At 42.0% G+C, this 22077-nt stretch overlaps 2 protein-coding genes across 2 annotated transcripts in view; one reads left to right on the forward strand and one right to left on the reverse strand.

Moving 5' to 3' along the window:
* Positions 1-353: 353 nt before the first annotated feature.
* T265_14193 (hypothetical protein) overlaps positions 354-22077 on the forward strand; it is a gene marked incomplete at both ends in the record, with an annotated part of 64591 nt that continues 42867 nt past the window's right edge. The window contains 4 exons of the mRNA XM_009172476.1: positions 354-378; positions 7190-7489; positions 15701-15752; positions 18265-18418. Coding sequence (XP_009170740.1) covers positions 366-378; positions 7190-7489; positions 15701-15752; positions 18265-18418 — 519 coding nt within the window. The remainder of the gene's footprint in view (positions 379-7189; positions 7490-15700; positions 15753-18264; positions 18419-22077) is intronic.
* Positions 1658-22077, reverse strand: part of T265_07033 (hypothetical protein) — a gene marked incomplete at both ends in the record, with an annotated part of 70191 nt that continues 49771 nt past the window's right edge. Inside the window, one exon of the mRNA XM_009172457.1 lies at positions 1658-1722. Coding sequence (XP_009170721.1) covers positions 1658-1722 — 65 coding nt within the window. The remainder of the gene's footprint in view (positions 1723-22077) is intronic.

Genomic DNA, 22077 nt, shown 5'->3' on the forward strand with positions numbered 1-22077 from the left:
GTATATCGGTACAACCCGACAAACTAGAAATCCAGAATTCAACGAAGAGTGGCAACCAGCACGTATGTATTCGAATTGGCGAATATGTACAGCATATGGAATATTAAAACAAGAGAATAAGGAACAGAGCAATGAATAGAGCATCAGTCATGTTCATCACAGGCATTTATAGCCTTGAATTTTGGGGCACATAGTCACAAACGATAGCTCCATTGCCAATGATCTACTGCGGAGATCCGTCGCAAAACATATAGTCTCCCATCCGTTTAGCCTGAACGCGGACGAGTTCATATAGAGTGAATAAGAGTTTTAGTGCACTAAATCACCTTGCCAAGGTCGGAATTGTTTCAGCGGCGCGTTTGAAGATGGATAACTTGGGTAACTGCTGCTTGATAATATAAAACACAAAGATCCCCCATTTGAAGCAAATAGGTGATGTATTTCCGTTTTGCACTTATTTTATCATAATCCTGGGTTCTACTCAAAGCCACCTGACAAGTTTTCTCTAATCAGACTCAATAAATATGCATTTGTGATAACACGATCAGGATATAAAATTTATGGCCATCGCTCACATTCACCCATGCGTTCGGCACTGTTTACTGTTTCAAACATCGGAGCGGTTATGGCACTCGGCAAAACAAGGCATAAGGACATTTTTAAGGGTGATTTTTGTTCCAGTATTCCGGGCCACATAGAATCCTTGAGGATAGTACCCATTGTAATAGGACTCGTCATGTCAAGTTACCTGGGCCAACCAAGGGTTTGTTCGTCTGCCTGTTTTGTTTGGTAGCGGTGGTTTCGCACTCACAGACGTTGTAGCGTGACCCGTGCGATATATGAGAACAAGTGCGTTCTATTGAATTACTACGTGATGCCGTCATGAACGTTCGATATGCAAAAGGTTTTTAAACGTTCTGTTTCCTGTTGAAATTTCTTATCTTAATACGAGTATAAGTGAATAAGGTACAAACCGTATACTTACTGGAGAAGTAAAATTCAAAGCAAGCGGAAGACATCCAGACGGAAATGGTCATAGAACGTGTGGAAAATAAAAGGAATAGACCCCGAATGAACCCGACCGCGTTTCGATAGACACGAACCTCACACATCCTCACCAAACTCGTGTGACTCGCAGCAACACTGACGAACACACACGGAAGTGTATTGGTCTGTTTCAACCGCTTACGGATTGAGCTACAAACTTTTGCTTTACCAATCTTGGGAAAACAGCTAATCAGTTCATCGAAACTATCTTCATCCTGCAACACTGTTACCATGGGAGAGGATGTACAGCAAAGACGCACACGCAGGGAAATGTCAGAGGCATTTCTCGTTCATCTGGGTGCATGAACAATTGGTTTGTGTCACACCGAATGTCTTCACGAATGGAACATTCGTGAGTTCAACGAGCGTGAAAATTAGGTCACGTATTTGTAACAACGACTTGGAATTTTTGAAGGGCTGAAAAATCACACAATGGTGGTGAAAATGTCTTGAACTTGATGGAGCGTACAGATAATCTCATAACTACCCAACACCCATTCAAGCTCGGTTCCAAACGCCTAGTGAAAGATCTACGTCTCTGAATGTGGTGACTGATTTGACAGCCCTGACATGATATCTACACTCCAAGAGATGGAGATGCTAAACTCTGTTACACCTCTGGGGCCGGATCTGTGTCCGGGAGACCAAAGCCATATGGGGGCTGCATTGGAGCAACTGGAGAGAGGGATAGTAAACAGGAACTAGGATTGGTTGTTCATACATTTTTGGGCTTGAAAGCGACCATTGTTCATAATCACAGATCGATCGATTTCAAATAGAGAAGCTCAGCTATGCGGTGGCGCCCAACCGACGCCGACCCTATTCAACTTCAGAATTACATTATAAAACAAGATGAGTTCCAAACACGGATAGCAGATTATAAGTTATACATCGATAACGTTAAAAAAAACCGGATGTCAGAAGTGTAACAAATGCAGCAATCGCCCCATACAGTCAACCACGCATATGTGCACATCCACAAAGCCAGCTGCGAAGGATGAGTTTTCTACGTAAGCGTTGAACAACCTTATGTCCAGCCAGTAAGGGAACAACCGTGAAGGTTGTGGGGATTTCGTGGTGTAGGTGAATCCAATCTATGCTGAAAAGCCGAGGAGCACAGTTTGGCTTCGCTTACAGGACAAAATCCCTACAAAACTCGCAAATCTCCTCATACTACCAACAACCGTGAAGGTATATTACAAATTGCCATTGTATCAGGAAGACCTACTTACACGATCGTGGCCATCTTTTGCAATCTGAGCAATGCAACTACCGGATGGACGTATTCTCTGAAGTTCTACTACAGATGCAACCGAGTGTTTACCTCAAAAACCTCCAGCTTTCGAAACATTAATGGGCTTATTTATGGCGGCATGATCCTCTGTCGCTACAAGAGGTCCTTCCTTGAGGAACTGGTTGAAGTTAAATGACTGCAATGTGCATTTGAGCCAACGAAAACATATACTGTAATACAGATTTTGACACTAGGTTTAATTTTTACAAATTCTTTTTAGGGCCAGTTGCTAGTCCATTAGTAGAACAACCTTTGAAATAAAGGAAATATTACGCGTTGATCATCACGGTATGCCTTTAGAAAGTCAGGCAGGCAGTTTTTGAAGGCGTGATACGCCCAAACTTGCGAGTAATCGTGTGTGATATGCGTGATTCAAAACCCTCTGTAACTTTAAAATCTCGATGTAAGTGTTTATTTCACAGAAACGGAACAAAAGAACAACCTAATACAGTCATACACAGGTGTCAACAGAACGATTTATGCATGAAAGATGGAGAGCTATAAAAGCAATATGTAAGCACCGGCTACACATTTTTCTAGAACAAGTAGACACTACCTCGCATACGGGACTATGCGAGGTTTAGGTAAACTCCGCAAAACGTCACTGAAGAAAGTATAATTCGACATTAGTCGGCCAAGAAAGGAAAAGCTTATCTTTTAGTGCGCTTAATAGACAGACCGCCTTGCACCACTAACCTAATGACATCTCTCGGAGTATCATGCAATCCTGAGTAATGCCGATGGCTAATCCATGCGGTAAATTTAGCGAATTATCTGATATATGTATTCATCTGCGCTACTGTATTACTTACAAGACACTGGGATAAGAAGTGCAGCTTTCAAATGGGTGGGTGCAATTGTCAGTCAGAGTCCATGGGGGGAGGCGATAACTAGGGGCATCTCAATTATAGTTAGCTGTCGGCGATGTTCCAGCAGTGAAATTACCTTGATCACTGTCTACTAGATCAGTCGCTACATCAGATCGAGAGATTAAGGGCTTGCCAACATCTTCCAGAGAGAAATGAGCAAGATGAACAAGAGCCAAGCACCCAACATGATAGACTAGTGCAATTGTGCTAAATAGACATACTGCCAACCAGTGTCAGCAAAGTTTGGGTTATCTTGATTGTTCCCGCTTGTAGGATGAACACGTACAGCACTGAAGTGTGCCATTACTCCTGATGCAAACCCCATGTAGCCTTAGAGTACTCACACAAAGCGCACTCAAAAATACGGATTCCGTAAAGAGGATCTGATTTTTGTTCTCAGAATGATAAAGCAAAAGGGACAGCCACCAACACCAATCTCATGCGGGAGGTCACAAGTACGTGCTCAAAATACGGTGGATGGACGAACTAACCCGCGTCTGTCGACTCTTCAGACGTATAACAGCAAGCCGGAACAAGCATGCTGTGTAGCCAATGCAAGCCGACACCGTCGAGAGATTAGACGGTCAACATTTGGTAGCGGGATCTATCGGAAAACTTCGAGGCAGAAATCTCAGAACATGCAATATATCACAACAAAGGGGTGAACAAGGAACAATGTCTGCTTGAGAAAAAACCTTAAAAGAATTTAAAAACGACGAATCGATAGGTGCGTTGCGTATGCATACCTCAGAAATAAAAATCAGTGGGAGCGACTTTTGTCCGTTGAATTATAACTCGAGACAATCTTAAAAGGTCCAAACAAGAAAAAACCTGAAGTGATAAAGAATTGCTTGAGTGTATCTATACTAGATCGAAAAACTTGAGAGTAAAGTCAATATGGATTCCAGTTAATTATGTAGGCGAAGGATATCACTAAATTTTCGTAGTATTTTGCTTCACAGATCCCACTTAGCAAGCTGTGGCGAGTGTACAATCATTCCATTACCGTCAAAGAGAAGCGTCACTATCGCAACGGATTTGTAAAAGTCGCACGCCCAAAGTCGTTTCGCTCTGCAAGTGGCCACGCATTTTAAGGACCCACATTACCATAACGCGGAAGCAATGAAGACTGATGTTTCTGTTTTTATGACAGTGAATCGGAAACTCGAAACATGAGTCATTGTTCATAGTGGCTGAGTATCAAGACGACGACGCCCATCAAAAATAGCTTAGGATGTTGCCGGTCACCCACGATTATAAAACGGGTCTAAACGACAAAATTTTTGGAATTGGTCGTAAGGTTGTGCTCTCCATCTGGGTACAAAGTTAGTTTCTGCCTCTGTTGACTCGGCTAATGGTTGTAAAATTTAGAAGGCAGAAAAAGACTAGTTTGCGATCTTTTTAAGTTCCAGAACGAGATAAGTACGAGTAGTAAAGACCAAAAAGATGAGGTAAGCATTTTTCATGCAGCCACTGTCTGGTTACCCTAGAATTTTAATGTCGCGCATCAAATAGTCGCTTAGTTCTTCAGTTTGGGTCTAGATCGCTGATTCAGCTGATACCTCAGTCATTCATTGCATGGATGCATATCATCGTGCTACCCAGGACCTTCAGCAGCACTGGGGATGGTTTTGTTGCATGTGTACTTACTTCACACCACGTTGTCTACAACAAATTTTAGGTAGCCTATAACAAATGAACCTGTCACTGTATAGACCTAATTCACCATAAAGTTCTTCGTCTTGAAACGCATCCCCACTGCATGTTTGTTACCTGCAGTTATAAGGTGGGATCACAGAGGTACAGTGTGGAAGAAATTAACCTACACTGAATGTAGACTGCAGTGGTTTAGATGAAACCGCTGGGCACTCTGATTGTGTGGCTTACTTGAATAAATGGTTGTATCTGTTTACTTTGTAAAACATTAAGGCTCCAAGGTCTTTACATTTACAAATAGTTATTAGTAGGGCTCACAGGTCTGAAGTGAACCAACTGAGTAAATATTCAGGACAAATGGCATTTCTATTTCTAGAGGTACTTTCTGCTTGCAACATACTTTTATGGGTTTAAAGTTGTTGATCGATATCCAACCTTAGAACTGTTGTACGCAGTCTACTCCTTTAAGCGTACAGCATCCTTTACGAGCACTTGATAGTGATGTTCGGACACGTTCGTCAAATTTTTAGTTCAACAGTTCGGTCACTGTTTAAACAGTAAAACCGAAATAATACAGAATGAGATGAAAGTTTAGTATAACAAGGTCTATGTTCTTTCACAACGTGCCTTGAAAGTACAAACCGCATCGCCAGGTCGTGTATGATATTGTCTCTTGGTGTTGGTGGTACTTACGTTTCATTTGACGTATCTAACCTTTAGTTTGTCCAAACTATTGGCCCGAATGCTGCCTCAAGAATAAGTTGTGCTCAGATCTCGTATGAGGACTAAGTGTAGGTCACTGTGAATTCCAGCTTATGGTAATTTTTAAGTCGATGGAAGAATTTCATACTTTTAGGTTAGATTATAAATTAAATTATCCGGGCAGTTTGAGTGCATTTTTCTCAGCTGATGGTGGAAGGTATGAGAAGGATCACTTATCACTCTCATCGGATTCTCTGCCTGCTGCATAAGGTGGCGGTTATCTTGTAATAAAAGTTGAAACCTGTAATTCGTAGACAGGACTTACCACGAATGACCGATGTCTACTTTAATCAACTTCCAGAAACACTTTTTGGATATGGATTATCACCGTTCTCGTCCAGACCTGCATGAATACTTCCCCAACTTCTCTTCCATAGCTTTCCGATGGTCATTTTACTTTTTAGTAGACTTAGTGTTTGTCAGGATCTGATTCTCTAAAGACAGATCCACACGAAACAAACGACTGGTTATTTGGAAGAAGATTACTACAGGTGTCTAAGTGCACTGAAACTAGACGGGAAACTTTAGCTCATTTTGTCCAGCATTCTGTCGAGCTAAACTGTCACTCTAGGTATGTGTTCCTTTCAGTTGTTGGTTATTTTGCATGACAAAACCTATCCTCGATGGTGTGCTTGGCTCATAAACCGGACTTGAATTATTTGTTGCCTACTTCGGCTATACGAACTTGACCTCATTATTATCTTCGGACTATCCCTGGGATTTTCGCATTTCAATCAGTGAAGCTATGCAGATATAACATTGTTATCGAGACCGGAATCCTAACTTACATAGCAATGTTATGTGGTCCTTGTTTTTCTTGCTGTGCCACCGGTCGACAACTTGACTTTATACTGATGACACGGTCACTCATGTTGTGGTAATACCTGAATTTGCCACTTTTTCACGGACTAAGTTAATGATATCTAGGCAGAGTTGTCCGAAGAAAAGAAGCCTTTAAGTGACACGCTTTATTCACCATTTATGACAGTGGTCTGTAGATCAAACTGTACCGTACAGCTGTTGAGTCTAACGGAGGTGATCACCGAGGCTTTTGCAAGTGACCTAATTACGACACCGTTTTCGCTTTGCTTGCCCATAAACTAGACTTGTTAGACGTTCAAACACCCCAAACTATTTGGAAAGTGAATTTTCAATAAATTACACCCACCGTTTTGTTGTCGGTGGTAACCTCTGATGTGGAAAAATCCCTCCGTGGGGGTGATTTTTAAAAGGATGGACAGATGTGAATCAATGGTAGTTAATAACAGTTTGTCGGGCCATTTTCAGTAAAACCGTCAAATGCTTATTTCAGAGCCATGTACTTGCTTTTTTTAATCGAAGGGAACAGATAAAGTTCATCTCACGACGTATTCAAGTCCCAACTCTGTCACATTCTCTGTAACTCACCGAAGATTGTGACCAATATATAATAAAGACCCTCTTTGTACCCTGTACACGTCTTTACACATGCTTCAGGTTATACATAGGAATACTGAGGAACAATTCCAGCTAATTTTCACTTGCTCATCTTATCAGATGCCTTCTACTTTACTTTTTTCAGATGCATTGCTTAATGAACTGCATCAAACAAATGTTGAAATACTTAAACGTAACCAGCATTGCCCGGAATTCGGAAGCCGCTCTTCTGACATACGCCAAAAGCCACTAGAAACAGAAATCGATCAGGTTTCCAATCCAGCTTCGGTCATAGTATCCCCGCTTGACAGAAACAACGCAGAACACGTACCCAATGAACGGTTACAATCATTTAGGGATATGCAAGACTGGAATTCAATGTTGGATATGCTGGACCAAGCAGAATATACTAATTTAGTGACAAATGAGGCTTGTGGCTTCAATGGTAAGCATCATCACGCCTGTCGTTTTATTCTTTCCAATTTATCCTCTCAAGTGTTGACGGTTGATTTCAATAAAGCATTGCAATTTACCAGTATATATATGTATGGAAGAGAACGGTCCTCAAATTTCTTTACCTTCCTAAAAAGTGCCAATGTCTCCGTGTGTTGATATTCAAGCCAAAGAGGTTCTACTTGTCCTGCCCAATGCTTTTTTCATAAGTGATTTCGACATTTTCTACGACAGGTTGACGAATGTTTTTCGTTAGTTTACCATTGATAGAGCATGTTTTTCGTGTTTGCGCTACTACTCGTAAAAAAATCACGCCCATCAAGAGACGCTTAATGTGGCACGGAGATTCAGTCTTTAAGTCAGATTATTTGATGAAACTCAGTCCTGGAGTGAAACTCGATGAATACCCACCAGAAACCGTTGGCCGAACCAGATCGGAAATGTGGTCTATAAAGTTGAAGAGCGATTCCGTGAAAGTTGCTCCATTCCGGTACTTCCTAATGGATAAAATCTATTTTGCAGTTGCTGTTACGATCACTCTTCAGTTTCAGGAGAGAAGTCTTATTTAATCAATATTCAAGTAGTGTGGAGAAACATTCTGCCCACCTACTGCCGACATGAAGGTAAGATTCCTGTTGTGGGTACCAAACAGAATTTGTTGGTAGTGTGAGAAGATTTGGGGAGTTTGTCACCTCCTCAGTCATCGCGTTCACAAGTGGCTTTACTGGAGACTCAAACAAACAACACGTGCTCCTTTGCAGTACACACTTCTCTGACTCTGACACTCTGAGGATCCGCTAGGCCTTTGAACTTATCTGATAGTCCTTTCGATTTCTAAACCACTGTCTGTCATGCCCGCGATCTTCCAAGAAGGTCTATGCTTGCTTGCCTAACCAAGCATCTAAACAGAAACTGTCCTTCTGCCCTGTAAGTTTGTCTTGGACAATACGTTGGGGTTGTCGGATAGAATGCTATTCTCACAACGCACGCTCCACTAGGTCTAGTGGCCTACTTAGATTGTTGCGTCAGGCAAGACTTTCACTTTATATTCTCCCTATGTTGTCCTTTTACCAGACATGGGTCCATTCAGATTTGTTGCCTTTCTCCAAGGCGCAATTGCGTTTGCTTCCGTCTTGTTGAATTAGGCACTTGAAAGTTTTGTTTGGGTTCAATAAAATACACTCCACCGCCGCTTTGTTTAAATGTGCGCGGAGGTCTAGGGTCTCCTCGTGGCGATCAAACTGTCAATTGCGCAGTCTGTGCGGAGTGTCTGAGAAGCACCGCGCAGCTGTTTCATCCTTATTGGGAATCCCTTTTAGTAGTCTGAACAGGTCAGTTCGGACCGGCTACACTTCGTCACTGCGGAGGAGTGGAAGCTGTAGACGGGTTTTACTATACATAGAAAAATGTGAAAAAGACCGGTTTGTCGTTAAAATCGTAAAAACAAATGGTAATTTGTCAAACTATGAATCACACTGGTGACCAGTTTTTGTTACCAAGATATTTTCGGGAAACCTCCAAAATGCCAAAAATAGTTTGTTGGGTGTTNTACTGCCATAGCATGCACAATTCGCTCGTCTGATGGACTATTGCCTGAAAATTCAATTGAACTCTTCGATACACTGTAGGTGCTAGAAAGCCATAGGAGCGATTCCAGAACTTGCAGTCATGCATCGATGAATCATGAATCAGTTTTGTTTTTACGGAGGAAGAATGATGCGCTGACTAATTGAAACGCTATATATCTGTCATTGTGTGGAAAAAGGAAATGCTTTTTAGCGTCGTTAATTTTTAAACATGAGGAGACATCTGAAATATTTCATTCTTGAATACATCACCGAACCAAAAAGGGATCGCGAAATCAATATATGGCCACTTCATTTCTCACATGTGTCAACAGTAGTGCATCCGAGTTAATGTGCTGTAAGATGTTCACTGATTTCTCGAAGTAAAATGTATACAGATTGCTTGGATTTCCAGAGCTCGACAATAAATACCTTCATTCTCGAAATACGACTCCCGTCTTACTGACTGATCCTTGTCCTCCACAGGCTACTTCAAAAAGTTGCCACTGAAAGCACCATTTTCCTCTATACGGAATTTTGCATCTATACCCTATGGCTGCCCCCATTTTGGGCACCAAGTCTGTATTTTGGAAATTGAGGACCGAATTCAGCGAAGTCCGTCTTGTTGATTGTGATGTGACTCACTAGGTGGATGCAGTCGATGAGCATGTTGATATCCGATTCTGCGGGCACGGCCGAAGCCTGTCGACCCAATGATTTTTATGAGCAGACCGGGCATAGAACACGGGTACACGCCTAAAAATGCCATCCCCAATATTCTGAGACGATAGGAAAGGTTCATTTTTCGTTCTCTTCTGCAGCCAAGCCAACGGATCAGGACACCAAAATTCGTCACGCTGAAGGAGACTCTATTCCAACACTGTGTTCCTAGGCCGTCAGCCAGCACTGTCATAACAGAACACCTCTTGAGAGGAAAGTTCACAAAAATGGGAAAACTTCCAAATGAGCCTAATCTGACATGCTCTATGGATTAAATAAACTTTGAATACCATAGTTGTTAACTACGACGTTTCAAGATCAAGAGCAAAATTTAAGTGAAAAGTTAAGTAAAACCTGTTTCAACCAGTAATGAAGCTAAGCTCAGGGTTTGCACACCAGAAGAGTACACTGTTTAGAGGAAGTGATATAAAGCGATTTTTTACTCTCCTCCGTGCATGAATTTGAGAGGATAAAAGGTATTCAAAAGCTGGAGGACCTTTATTGCAACACGGATAGAGGCGACAAATATTATTTTGATATTATCGGTAAAATTAGAAAGCGAAATGCTTGGGAGTGTTCATCCTTGATCCCTGCTGTACGGGGCAAGCGAAAAAAGCCGAATGGTGAAATAAAACTCCAAAAGCGGTTGCAAATGTCGAAAGCTGACATAAGAAGCGCAGATAGTAGGTTGCCTTTGCTGCTGGATAACGCCGTAAGTCACATGCTCCCCGGCCAGCTTTTAGTGTCGTCACTTAACAACCCACTGACTATGTAGCTGAGTTGGTTTCAAAACACCACCGTAAAAAGTTCTTCCTGACCATTATCAACGAATAAAAAGTTGCGTGAGGTGGTGATCTCGAATTAATTCAGATCAACTGCTGGCTCCGTACATCCTTACACCTTTTGGGTGGCTTGGACACTTGGTAGGCTACTTCATGTCATAGACCTTAACGGTCTTCGTTTTCAGCGCTCATGTTCAAAGTCACGAGCTGTGATCCTAAGGCACCTAAAGAGGGAAGTTCAAAGTCCTAATAAGTGTCTTCGAAAGTTGCGATAACGGCATGTCAGAAAGTGTTAATCTCACCATCAATTTGAGGAAGAGTCAACTCAGTTAGCAAAAGTACTCAGAGACGAACGGTTCCTGCCAACTTAGTCAAAAAATACTCTTGTACATTACGTGATTTTTCATTCACTCAAAACTATCCCCTTTTGTATATTTTGAAAAGTAAGATCTATTCCGGTTGTGAAAGCTTAGTCTAGTTCAGAATACTGGTTTGTCCGAAGGTCTAGTTCGTTATGACAGCATACTCTATTGTCGCCAATTTTTCCCAAAACGAACGATCTCGTTCGAATTCGAGTGAGCTGTGGATAACTTGAAATGTCTGTTGTATTGTGGAAGATGTTCCAGTTGTGCGCTACATACGTTTCAGTTATTCTCCACAGGTTTTCGGCGCAAGTCAACCGTTTTTAAGCAACTTAACCCATACATATGAATGCATGGACCAAATAAGATATATACTTGCTCGAGGTATTTCCCGATTATACAAACCTCAAATGGCACTGACACAACAAATGAATTCTGTCCGAGACAACCAAAGCGATAAAATGGCGATAAGATACCATTCAAATCTATCAATGAGGCTGAATTCTATTCTCAAGTAAACAAACAACCCTACTTTCTTTGCAAACTGCGACAGCAGGTCCCAATGGAAAGGTATCCAAATCGAAGTCATTCTGCTTTGTAAATGCGTGCACCAAGTAATGGTTTCAAGAAGCATGATGTTCAGTTCACTTTTTTTGCATCAAGTATAAGACGCTCAACCGAGGCTTCGTCTTCAAGCTTCGGCAAATTTTTCATAGCAAACGTTTCATATTTACTCGTCTTGTACAAAAACACCATTTTCTGTCATTTTTAATTCAGAACATTCAAAATTCATTGGTAGCGTACTAGGAAAGGCACAGTTCATTATTTTTTGAGAACATTCATTTCCTGTCAATAATTGCCACTGTGGACTGACCCGAGTAACTCATTTAAGGATTCTTTGAACATTAGAACAAACTTGTCTTGTCTAGACGGTCTTCCTCACGTGCTGAACCCCCCAAACTTTAGTGTTTCCCCATTCGTGCAAAAGACAGCACCACTTCCCAATCAGACGGCTTTCAAATGCTGACAGTTTAAAGGCGATGCCTTAAGGCCCGATTCGGAGAAGATAAGTGCTCAGAAATTACATAATACTTCTAACTCGCTTTGGAAACCTTGGCGCTCACGATGTCCTCCAAAATAGTTGTGCTGTTACAAAAAGGTAAGTAACCGTACGGCAACTTCGTGCACTGTGATTCACCCACTTCGCCAAATTTAAATCTCCCTCACAGCGATGACTCCTCAGTGGTCGAAATCGTTGCTTACTTCTGGGCTTACTGATTAGATTAACGAAAAACATGGTGGGCGAGTGGGTGAAACCATGATTTCGGAACCCAATCGCGACTATGGTTGATGAAATTTTCGATTGGACCTGAAAGGACCACATCCAACCACTTGGGAACCATCATTAACTTTTAAACGAAAGATGCAATTGTCAATCGGGTTGTGCGGCTTTCCGATGAATCTTGTAAGCTATTGGCTGAAGCTATTTAAAGTGCTGTGATCTTTTGCCCTATTAGGAAAATTTAACGATCAAAGCTCAACTTTGGTTACTCTGAGCTAATAGTTCTCGGTCGTTGTGAAGCCAGATGCAGAGGACTTAAATTATTAGATACTGTTCAAATTTTCAGATTATAACAAACCAAAGCTATCCAGTTTGTTCGGCCCAAATTTTCAATATTTTGAAATCCGTGACAGTTTATGAGGACACGAAGCCTAGCTATGGATCGAACCCCACTGCTCGTTTCAACCGTGATCGACCTGAACAAGCTTGTGATTTTTTAAAAATTAGTTGTGCATAACTTCATACTCACTGAGTGTTGCGTTATGAACAACGAAGTTGACCCGAATTCAAATCGGAGCGGAAATTCGTGTTTCAAAAATGCTACTTATTCATATCAGGGATTAAGACGGTCGATGCTCATCCGTCCTTTTTAAATCAAATAAGTACTTGCATGCCTAACCTTCTAAACTTAGGTCAGGTTTTCTACTAAATACAGCCATAATAAACAGTCATTCTATGCCAAGCGCAGACCAATCTTGGGAAAGCTACAGCTGGCGTCTTCAGGTAGATTTATGTGAGATATCCCATCGCAGTCAACTCCATAGATGGCCTGCGGTTTGTTATGCCCTAGATAAGCCGAAAGCCGAAATATTCACTTCAACTACACACTGACCGCACCGTTTACGGTCCCCTGACTAATGGTGAAACCATACAGAGAAAGAAAACTTCAAATGTGGCGGTGGACAGATGTTCAGATCTAGAAAACAGTATGGAAAAGCTTAGTCTCACTGAATTACGACACAAAAACATCCTTTTTTGCTAATTCGATATGAAAACCTCCTATCCCGAGAGGGTTAGTTGTCAACCAAGACCACTGTAAACAGAGCGCCTCAAGTAGAACATAAGCTTAAAGGAAACTCCAGGACTGTGTCTACCTGGTGATCCCCAAGAAGGGAGAAACCGGTCGGGGAGATTCCAGCATTCTTATGAGTAGTGTGTTACGTCTGGGGAATGGAATCACTTTTTATGCGTCTTAACATCAAACTACTTCTGCCAATGAAGATTACTGTACTTGCGAGCAAGCTCGTAGAGAATCGATCGATCTCTTTGATGCCAATTTTCTAAAATGTTTGACGGATAAAACGGTCAATTTTGAACTGAAGACGAAAGCACAACCGGCTTCTGACTAATAGGTCACTTGGGTGAAACGACGGCAAACTAAACAGCAAGAACAATATCATTGTTGGTTATCCTCGAACTATACTGGATAACATCTCAGTATTACTCATTCTGAATAAACCTGGGATTCTGGTGCACCAATTTACCACCATTTTATGACTCTTCAAGATCCATTAATGAATGGTTCAGAGGTACCTCTCCCTATGTGCGTTGCGATGCGCGGTACCTAAGCAGAGATCGCCAAACTTTTTTTCCAGGAACCTCATAGTCGACTGACATGTTTTCGTGGATTTAAACTCGTTAGGAAGTGAAGTGACGAAATTGGCGCTACTGATTGGTGTTAGTTGATGTGAACATATTTGGATGTGGGATATTCGAACAACGGGATGGGATCGCCAATATCAAAGAGCAACAACTAGACCTTTTGCTGTGTGTATCGTGTATGTTACAGTAACCTTAAAAGTTGGTAGAATAGTACCAGCCTTTTTTCTACAAAAAAATTCTTCAACGCGTTTTTTTACAACTTGGTGTGCGCTACGTCATGGACGCCAACTGAGTAAGAAAGGTGTCAAACAGTTGTTTTTTTTTCAAATAATTAGTGTGGAATGATTGCCACAAACCCGCTGGCAGAAAAGAATAGGTTTCTGCTGGTTTGGAGCGTAGTCCTAGGACTTCGAGACGATCCATGTAAGTTAAGCCGCCATAATGTGACGTTTATTGACCACGTGGTACCCCGCTGAGTTCTCAGTTCCAGAAGTTTCATCCTGCATACCTCAGATGCCAAGCAGCTCTTTCTCTTATCCGTACGAGGAGGCTTCTGTGTTATTTAGGGGTCGAAGCAGTCAAAGTTGTTCCCAGGTGGTGTGAGTATAGATAGCATTCTTGTAAATGAGGTGAAATTCCAAGCAGTTGGCAAGTACACCCTAGTTTCAAAGCACCTAAAGCACTGTTTTTTTTTCGGGGAGTACTGCCATCCTTAAAGATTTTGTGATCTCGGTAAACTGCCCATAATCAAATCAAACATTTTTTCGGAGATGGCTGCGCCATTTTACCTCTGTTTACATCATTTTGATATTTTAAAAATCGTCGTAGCCGATTGGCATTCGATTTTCCATGTTACGAATCGGGTGTTAAACCCTGAGATTGGAAATTCTGTTAGTACTTCTTTCGGTTTTCAAAAGTACCCTCAACTGAACCCAAAACATGGAGAGGCCAAGAGTTCGCAGATGTGGCCCTCCTCATTAGCTCTCTCCACAGCCATTCAGTTGTTCAGAGACCACTGTTTTGACCGCTGACTTTTTCGAATGACGCTATCATATCGTCACCTCCGCTAATTACGCCTTTCCACCTTCCCGAAAATCGTTCATTCGAAACGGGGATATGCTTTTGAGGTATTTTAGGTTTCTCCACAACTGCCGGTAGCAATCTCTTGTTGTTACACAACCGGCCTTAGGGATATGCTTTTCTTGGGTACTTTCGGAGCTCCGAAGAAGCGCTAAACGTCTCTATTTTGCGCTCACTTCTCCTTCTATTCTTCACTGGCGATCATTTAGGGGCCCTTGAACCATCACCCGTTGGTTTTGTGAAAAATGTTTTCACATAAAACGTATCTTTTGTGTAATCATTGGGGCAGACCACAAAATTAAAAGCGTATCTTTTCGCGAACAATCGTTTCGTTATTCCGTTATTGTACGATAAGATTCCAAAACAAAAAATAAAGTTGTCGTTTGTTTTGGATCAAAGTTGATGTTCCACTCTCCTACTATATGATGACAACTTATATCATCCTGGATGAATTTCCATAGAGTTTGCTAAATAACTTTCTACACTTGGCTCCAGATCTGGACTTACTTTCGACCGCTTTTGGCATTTCCGCTTACAAAGTACTGGGAAATCTTCAAAAGGCTGATCAATAGTGGTCATCAAAAAGTTTCTTCTATTAAAAGACGCCTCATGGGGCAATTAGAAAATAATTCTTAGGGACAGTGCAGCCTATCGATGAAATCTTACTAGGGTACCATCGGTCATGTACTTCGAAAGATTTTAGAGCCATTTTACGACAATTAACCTTCCTTCATTTTCTAAACTTACCAGGTTCTGCTGCCCAGGCGTCCATCCAATCAGGTTCAGTCGGCGGAAATCAAGCGTAAGTTATCCATTCGTCACCTGCTGTTAAGACTTCTACACATGCTAGCTCCTGTCATTAGAACCAGATGAGAACTTCCCTGTAACGTCTTTAGTTTTACGTTCGAAAAATCAAAAACATATGCACGGGAAGTTATTTCAACCTGATTTAACCTTCACATTTACAAATAAATGCAAACCACTGTATGATTCCGCATGACCGGACCAATTCGCCATTCTGTTTCCCGATAGCTGAAATTTTTTGCGCAATTTTGTCTGAACATTTTTCCACTCTTTTCATTGGGCTCGCTAGCGGTCTCCTTTCTGTCGAGACTTAGCAGTAATCAGTTCGGATAGAATTGGAATACTTACCACAATTCAGCTTGCTAAGATGGGTGCAGATTCACTTTCGGGGATGTAAACACTTCTTTGTTACCCTGCATGAAGTGATTATAATCGACTGTCACAATAAGGATGACTATCGGTAAGTAGGTAACTATCGGCATCCATGTGGTCTGGCTGTAGCATGAGTATTTTGCGTCAGTGCAGCTATTTAGGATTTGAAAGGCAGGCAACAGGTCTCTGAGTAACTCCCTGTAGGTAGCCAAGTAAATATTAATGGTTGCTAGTTGTCCGACGTCCCGCTTGGGCTACGGCTTATACGCCTGATGGACGATCTGATATAGGTTGAGCGTTGCCTACAGTTCATCAGCGTGAGTCTGAGGTAAGATCTGGCATTTCAAAATGCAGTGTTGGTAGCTTTGGATGCCATGGATCATGTTCCATTTGGACTCCTAACTTTCTCTTCTCGGTAATGTTATGAGCACCATATGGGCCGGGGTTTCTGGACTTAGCTTGGAATGGCTTATGAGAGACCGTTGGGACTCCCCGTCAAAAGGCAATTAGCTGTCTGTCGACAAATCTAGTCTGACCTAAGGTTGACCTGGAGGAATATCTTAGTCCTACAAGGGGGGAAATCGATCGGATACTGTTTTCATCATCTAACATCCTACATGGAAAGAAGTAGTTTGTAAACGTCAAATGCTCTGATGCTCTCCACAGAGTTTTGATTACTATCACGTGAGTCCATTAACATAAACATGTATTGTGTCGTTCTGCGTGTAACATTAGATCCAGCCTAGGATGGTCTATTACGACGGTCAACGCATCAGGTTACTTCGAGATGAAATCCATTGTAAGCTGAAAATTGAGAAGATACTGATATGCGTTGTAACATTGGTAATTCAGTCTGAGAACTTCACTTAGCTGGAATTGTACTATAGCCATTTTGTCTGCTGATCGAATGTCGAAGACTAAATTTTATTCTTCAGTCTATGCCAGTTGCATAGCCGAAAACAAAACACCAGACCAGTAGGTTTCACGTAAATAGACAGGCGTTGCTGTGATGGTGGTACAGTTTCTAGACTATTTGTGTTGGCGGAAAATCTAAGTTTCTGTCACAACATTGTAGAATGACACTTGTGAACAAACCAATGACCATCGAAACAGCGGTTTGGAAGACTTCCCACTTTAGCCGCAGGTCCTACAATCGAAGAATGTTGGGTGAAATGAATTCTCCAGTGACTTCTGAACGTGTTGTGCACTACAACAATGGTTCACTTTTTGCAGAACTCAGATTTGTCTATCTGTTGGACTCACCCTACATGGTGAAGAGCTTGAGCCGTATCCCGGTTTGCCGGGTGCCCTCAGGTTCTATTCCGGTTATATCGAATGAAGGGTTTTTCATAGATTTTATTTGCGGTCAACAGTGCGAGACCTTCATACTCCCTCATATGGTCTACACAGCTTAATTGTGTGGTCTTATGATTTTGGGGCGTTGCTATTTATACTTCCGATGTCAATTCAATTCCAGCTTCTGGATGTTGAGAACTAAGCAACAAAGATAAGGGAGAAAGTTTCTTTGTTTATTATCTTCATATGCATGGAAAACAGAGTCGTTGAGTTTGTTTTATATTTTGAATAACACTGAAAAGTCATTTCAGCCTGGCATCAAATTGTGCGAATTTCTGACTACTTGAGGTTACCGGAGGGGTCGTATTTGTTGTGGCTAGCGTGATCATAAGTGCTTTTTAGGTCATCCTGTACAAAACACTCGATTCCCCCAGTGGGCGATTTCTAGGCCAAAACTCCATAGCTCCCCGAGCAACTAGTTTCTCGATATTTTCACCACACTAATGTAAATGCACTGCAGTAAATTGACACTGGACTGCAAAATCACGTGATTCGGGGAACCATGTTACAATATCACTCAGAAAGAAACTGATTCAAAGGGACCGACATCGTTGTTCAACCAAGTTACCTAATGGTGTTTCACTCCATACGATTTACCTTAACTCATAGGAACTTTTCACTTCTGCTGTGTCCCCTATATGATTTGGTCAGTCCCAAAGGTTTCGTTTAGAAACGTTTAATATGGAGCAAGTGTGCACGACCTACTTCTAATCAGCACTGGAAAGAATGCAGATTCTTGTGGAGGTTTTACGTGTTGTCAATTACTATTTTTGGTTCCTCAGAGTGAACGACCACCTCAAATTTCGTCAAACGTGTGAAGCGGATGATTCAAAACAACAACACCAAGAGGGCGAACAGTCAGAAGATACGAAAGTAGCCGCGGCAAAAGCGGCCCAACAACTGGACGATCTGTTGTTTTCGCTGGGTCAGTTCAAAGTGAGTGCATCCTTGTCACGCTTAGATTATGGTATCGAGCGACCAAACAAAGAGGGACATAGGGTTGACGGAAACTCGGGGACTGCGCCTACCTGATGAGCCCCAAGAAGGGCGGAACCGGTCGTGGGCTGTCGAAAAGTTTTCAGCAACCTTGTGAGTAGTTTCCTTTGTGAAAATCGGGACAGAAATCAACACGGAGAGAAAGCACCACATGTTATGGATTTTCCATTCTACTAGAGCGTACGCAATTCGAAGGCGACTTCTCATTAAATATTGCCTGACGAGGAGGGCTATTGTGACCTCTCTAGGGAATGGAGTACAATGTGTTATAGGCTATCCGTTTTTGCGTTATTCGGTGATCTGTTGACTATGCCTCTGTTCCAGTGAGCCTGCTTTGGTGAACTGCACTCAGACATACATTTCCACTTGGTAGGCCTACCTATCGCTCAGAGAGAACGCCCAAAGAAAATAAACGGGTCACTTGTTAACGCATGGATTGAGTGAACTAATCCCCGCATCATCTGTCGTTCCATTCGCAACGTGCCGAACAGTGTGGAAGGTGCTTAGTCACTTTGTCTGTGGTTGTAATCTATGGACGTTTATGTCCTCAAGAAAACGGATGGAAGCCAGATTTATCCAAAATAACCCGAACAAAAACATAGTTGGTATGCCAAGTTCATTCATACCATACAGTGATGAGTAAAATCTGAAATTTTATAAATTCCAACTGCATCGATGGTTCGATTTTTTAACGCATTTGCATAAACAACCTTGTCTGATCATGCGGGAGGCTGATTTGAAGTTCAGGTCATCAATACTTGGTCCAAAATTGACCAGTCTCGTTTCAGACAAATTCATCGATCGTTATGTGATCGTATGCTCAGACGTGCACGTACGGGCCCAAATATTTCTATCGGAGCTGCATCGCCGAGTGCTAGGTTTCAATCATACACAGCCTACCCGTGTTGCCAATTCGTCGTCCTAGAATGACTTATCAACTTCATAAAATGCCGTTCTATCAGGGTCGATTATTCATGTTTTGAGCGCGGACGTGCTTCTGTATCTTTTTTGAATGATCGAGCCAGCTCACCTCCACTGTCTTTGCAACTTGTTCCAGCGAAACAAATCATGTTCTAACCATACTGCGAGAAAAGCTGAGAGGGCAAAAGTCAACTCAGGTGTGCTGTTGATAGAGTCCTTGTGGCGTTGCAGCTCCGGTCTGATTTCTTTTAATAATCCCCCACAAAAGACTTGTTGGCCGAGTATAGGCTACTGAGCACTAATCATCGCACAAAAAGCTGTTCGTCAAATGACAGTATCGTTGTGACAGCATGTGCGCAACTAGCGACCGCACACCAGTTCGGGTAGTAGACTAGGTTACATGTCAGAAAAAGATCAGTGGTATAGGTAAACTATATTGGTCCTTCTGGGACCCTATCTGAGCGACAGAAGCCATTCACGCTTCTCAGGTGAGCATCCTCATTAGTTATGTTTTGACAGTTTAAGTCCTTGTGAGAAAAAATAAGTCTGAAATGACCTAACGACGAAATAAACAGCCGCGGTTAAAATGGCAATTATGTGTTACCAGTATGGACTCTTTTTCGTCGTGCAATTCTCGATCTGCACTGTCTGAGATTATCCAACCTACCTGACGTTTTGGGGTATATCTTCAAAAAAGGGGTATAAGGAACCCAGTGTTAAATTAGTCATTATCACTTTGTAAGATCTCAAACACAAGGTATTCTTCTCATACTTACACGACATTGGACTGCCTCAACAAGTTGATCCAAGCAGGTTCCTGCATGGTATCCTATTTGCTCTTCAGTTTGTACATGCCTTAACCGGACTAGAGTCAACATATTACATGCAAATAGTCAAGCATGCTAAAGGTCAGCAGATATGAAGTGTATTTTGAGGGATTGTCTGACTGGACTGTCTTCAGCGATTGTTTGTATAAACTCCGTTTCCGCTCCAGCATTTGTTCCACTCTTCACGTGATTTTCATACACAGTTGATACTGTGCTGACCTGAATGAGTCATCACATTGAGTGTGACTTCTGTATGAGGATTTTCACTTGTTTATCGTCCTGCCTATCATCCTGCTTTATTTAGGGCACGCGCGTTTTTCTCGGCCCTGCTTGCTGAACCAGCTCTTTGTCGAGTGTTTACTGATATCACACCTGTAATACACTTGTCTGAATGCCGCTCAACGGACATCTAGCTGTTCAGTTTGTCTTTCTATCAATTTATCATATGTGGTATTGCACAGTTATGTGATATGAACATCGTCAGAATACGTCGTAATTAATACTAGTATCAATAAGATCACTAAATTGCAGGAGTGATTTCTTGTCTTAATTTTAATCGAGTATGCGTCGCACATAGTGAACCGCAAGCGTTCTCCTAGTGATGTGCTATATGACCGTTTAACGGATCAGCCTCTACCTGATAGAAGTCCTGAGAATCCAGCGAAAGCTGTTTTCCTCCCCATTCAGCCACATATAGTGCTCGGACATCGTTGCTGTTGGACTGTCTTGAAAGAACATCCCCTAATTACTTTTCCGAGTTCTAGCACCCTTTTTGGTACGAGTAGAGTTTCTATATTCGCAACCTACTTCCGTGGTTAACCGAACACTGCAAATCTGCTGAAACCCGGGAAATGTCACCGTCAGCTTATCTTTTTTTGCACTGAGTATTTAGTCAAATACCGTAAATCAGAGGTCCCAAACATTTTCAGTCACGTGACGGTTTACTATTTGAACAGAAATGTGTGAGCCGAATGAGCCGTTGGGCCAAACTATTCGGTGAAACCTATTCGTCACGTAGCAATCAACGTTGACCAGCCGTCTTCTTGGCACGCTCTGCAGGCCATGTCACGCCCTACACTGTTTCCTATCGTTAATTAAAGAACAAGCAAAGTTGAAAAGATTTATACCAATCTACGTCTAATTTATTGATCGGGCATTAAATTAAAACGCGTACAACGTTCTCCCCTCTTGAGTGACCCTCTGTGGGAACATATTTTAACCATATTGGCATTGTGAAGTTGACTCATGTATTTGCTCACACTTCATGTCCTAAGGGGTAAACAGCTTCACTATCAGAGCTCTCCTTAGGCACAGTAACGTATTAAATTTAGTTCAGACTATGCCAAACCATGACATAAATTCGCCAGAGTTGGTAGGATAAAATCTGCTAATCAAAGCTCAGGGACAATCTTTATGAGTGCACTGATGAAGCCGCACTCACTGAAGATGAATTGTTTGTAATTAGCTGACCCAGCTTGATGAGCACGATGGTCAGAACCAAGTCTTTGATGGAAAGCCTCAAAATAGCGACGATGGCATATGTGCCATTGGACGAATTTTATCATGGAATGACTGTTTTCACTACAGCAAATGTATTCAACATTTCCTTCGCAAAATGCGTCACCGGCCTTCCTCACCACTCCCGTATTTTCAAAATGCTGGGATTTCTAGCTGCGTCAGATACTTGTGACTGTTTTCTCCCATGTTTAGTGTTCTTTGCGCAGTTGTAAACAGGCTTATATGTGAACAGGGACTGAGTCGTCCTCGAATTCATTTGTGAGCTCCTTGGTACTATCCTAGGTCAGTCATATGTGTGAACTGCACAACCACCAGTAATTTCGTGTTGTCAGG

Source organism: Opisthorchis viverrini (genome assembly GCF_000715545.1).
Source record: "Opisthorchis viverrini unplaced genomic scaffold opera_v5_158, whole genome shotgun sequence".
Taxonomy (NCBI): domain Eukaryota; kingdom Metazoa; phylum Platyhelminthes; class Trematoda; order Opisthorchiida; family Opisthorchiidae; genus Opisthorchis; species Opisthorchis viverrini.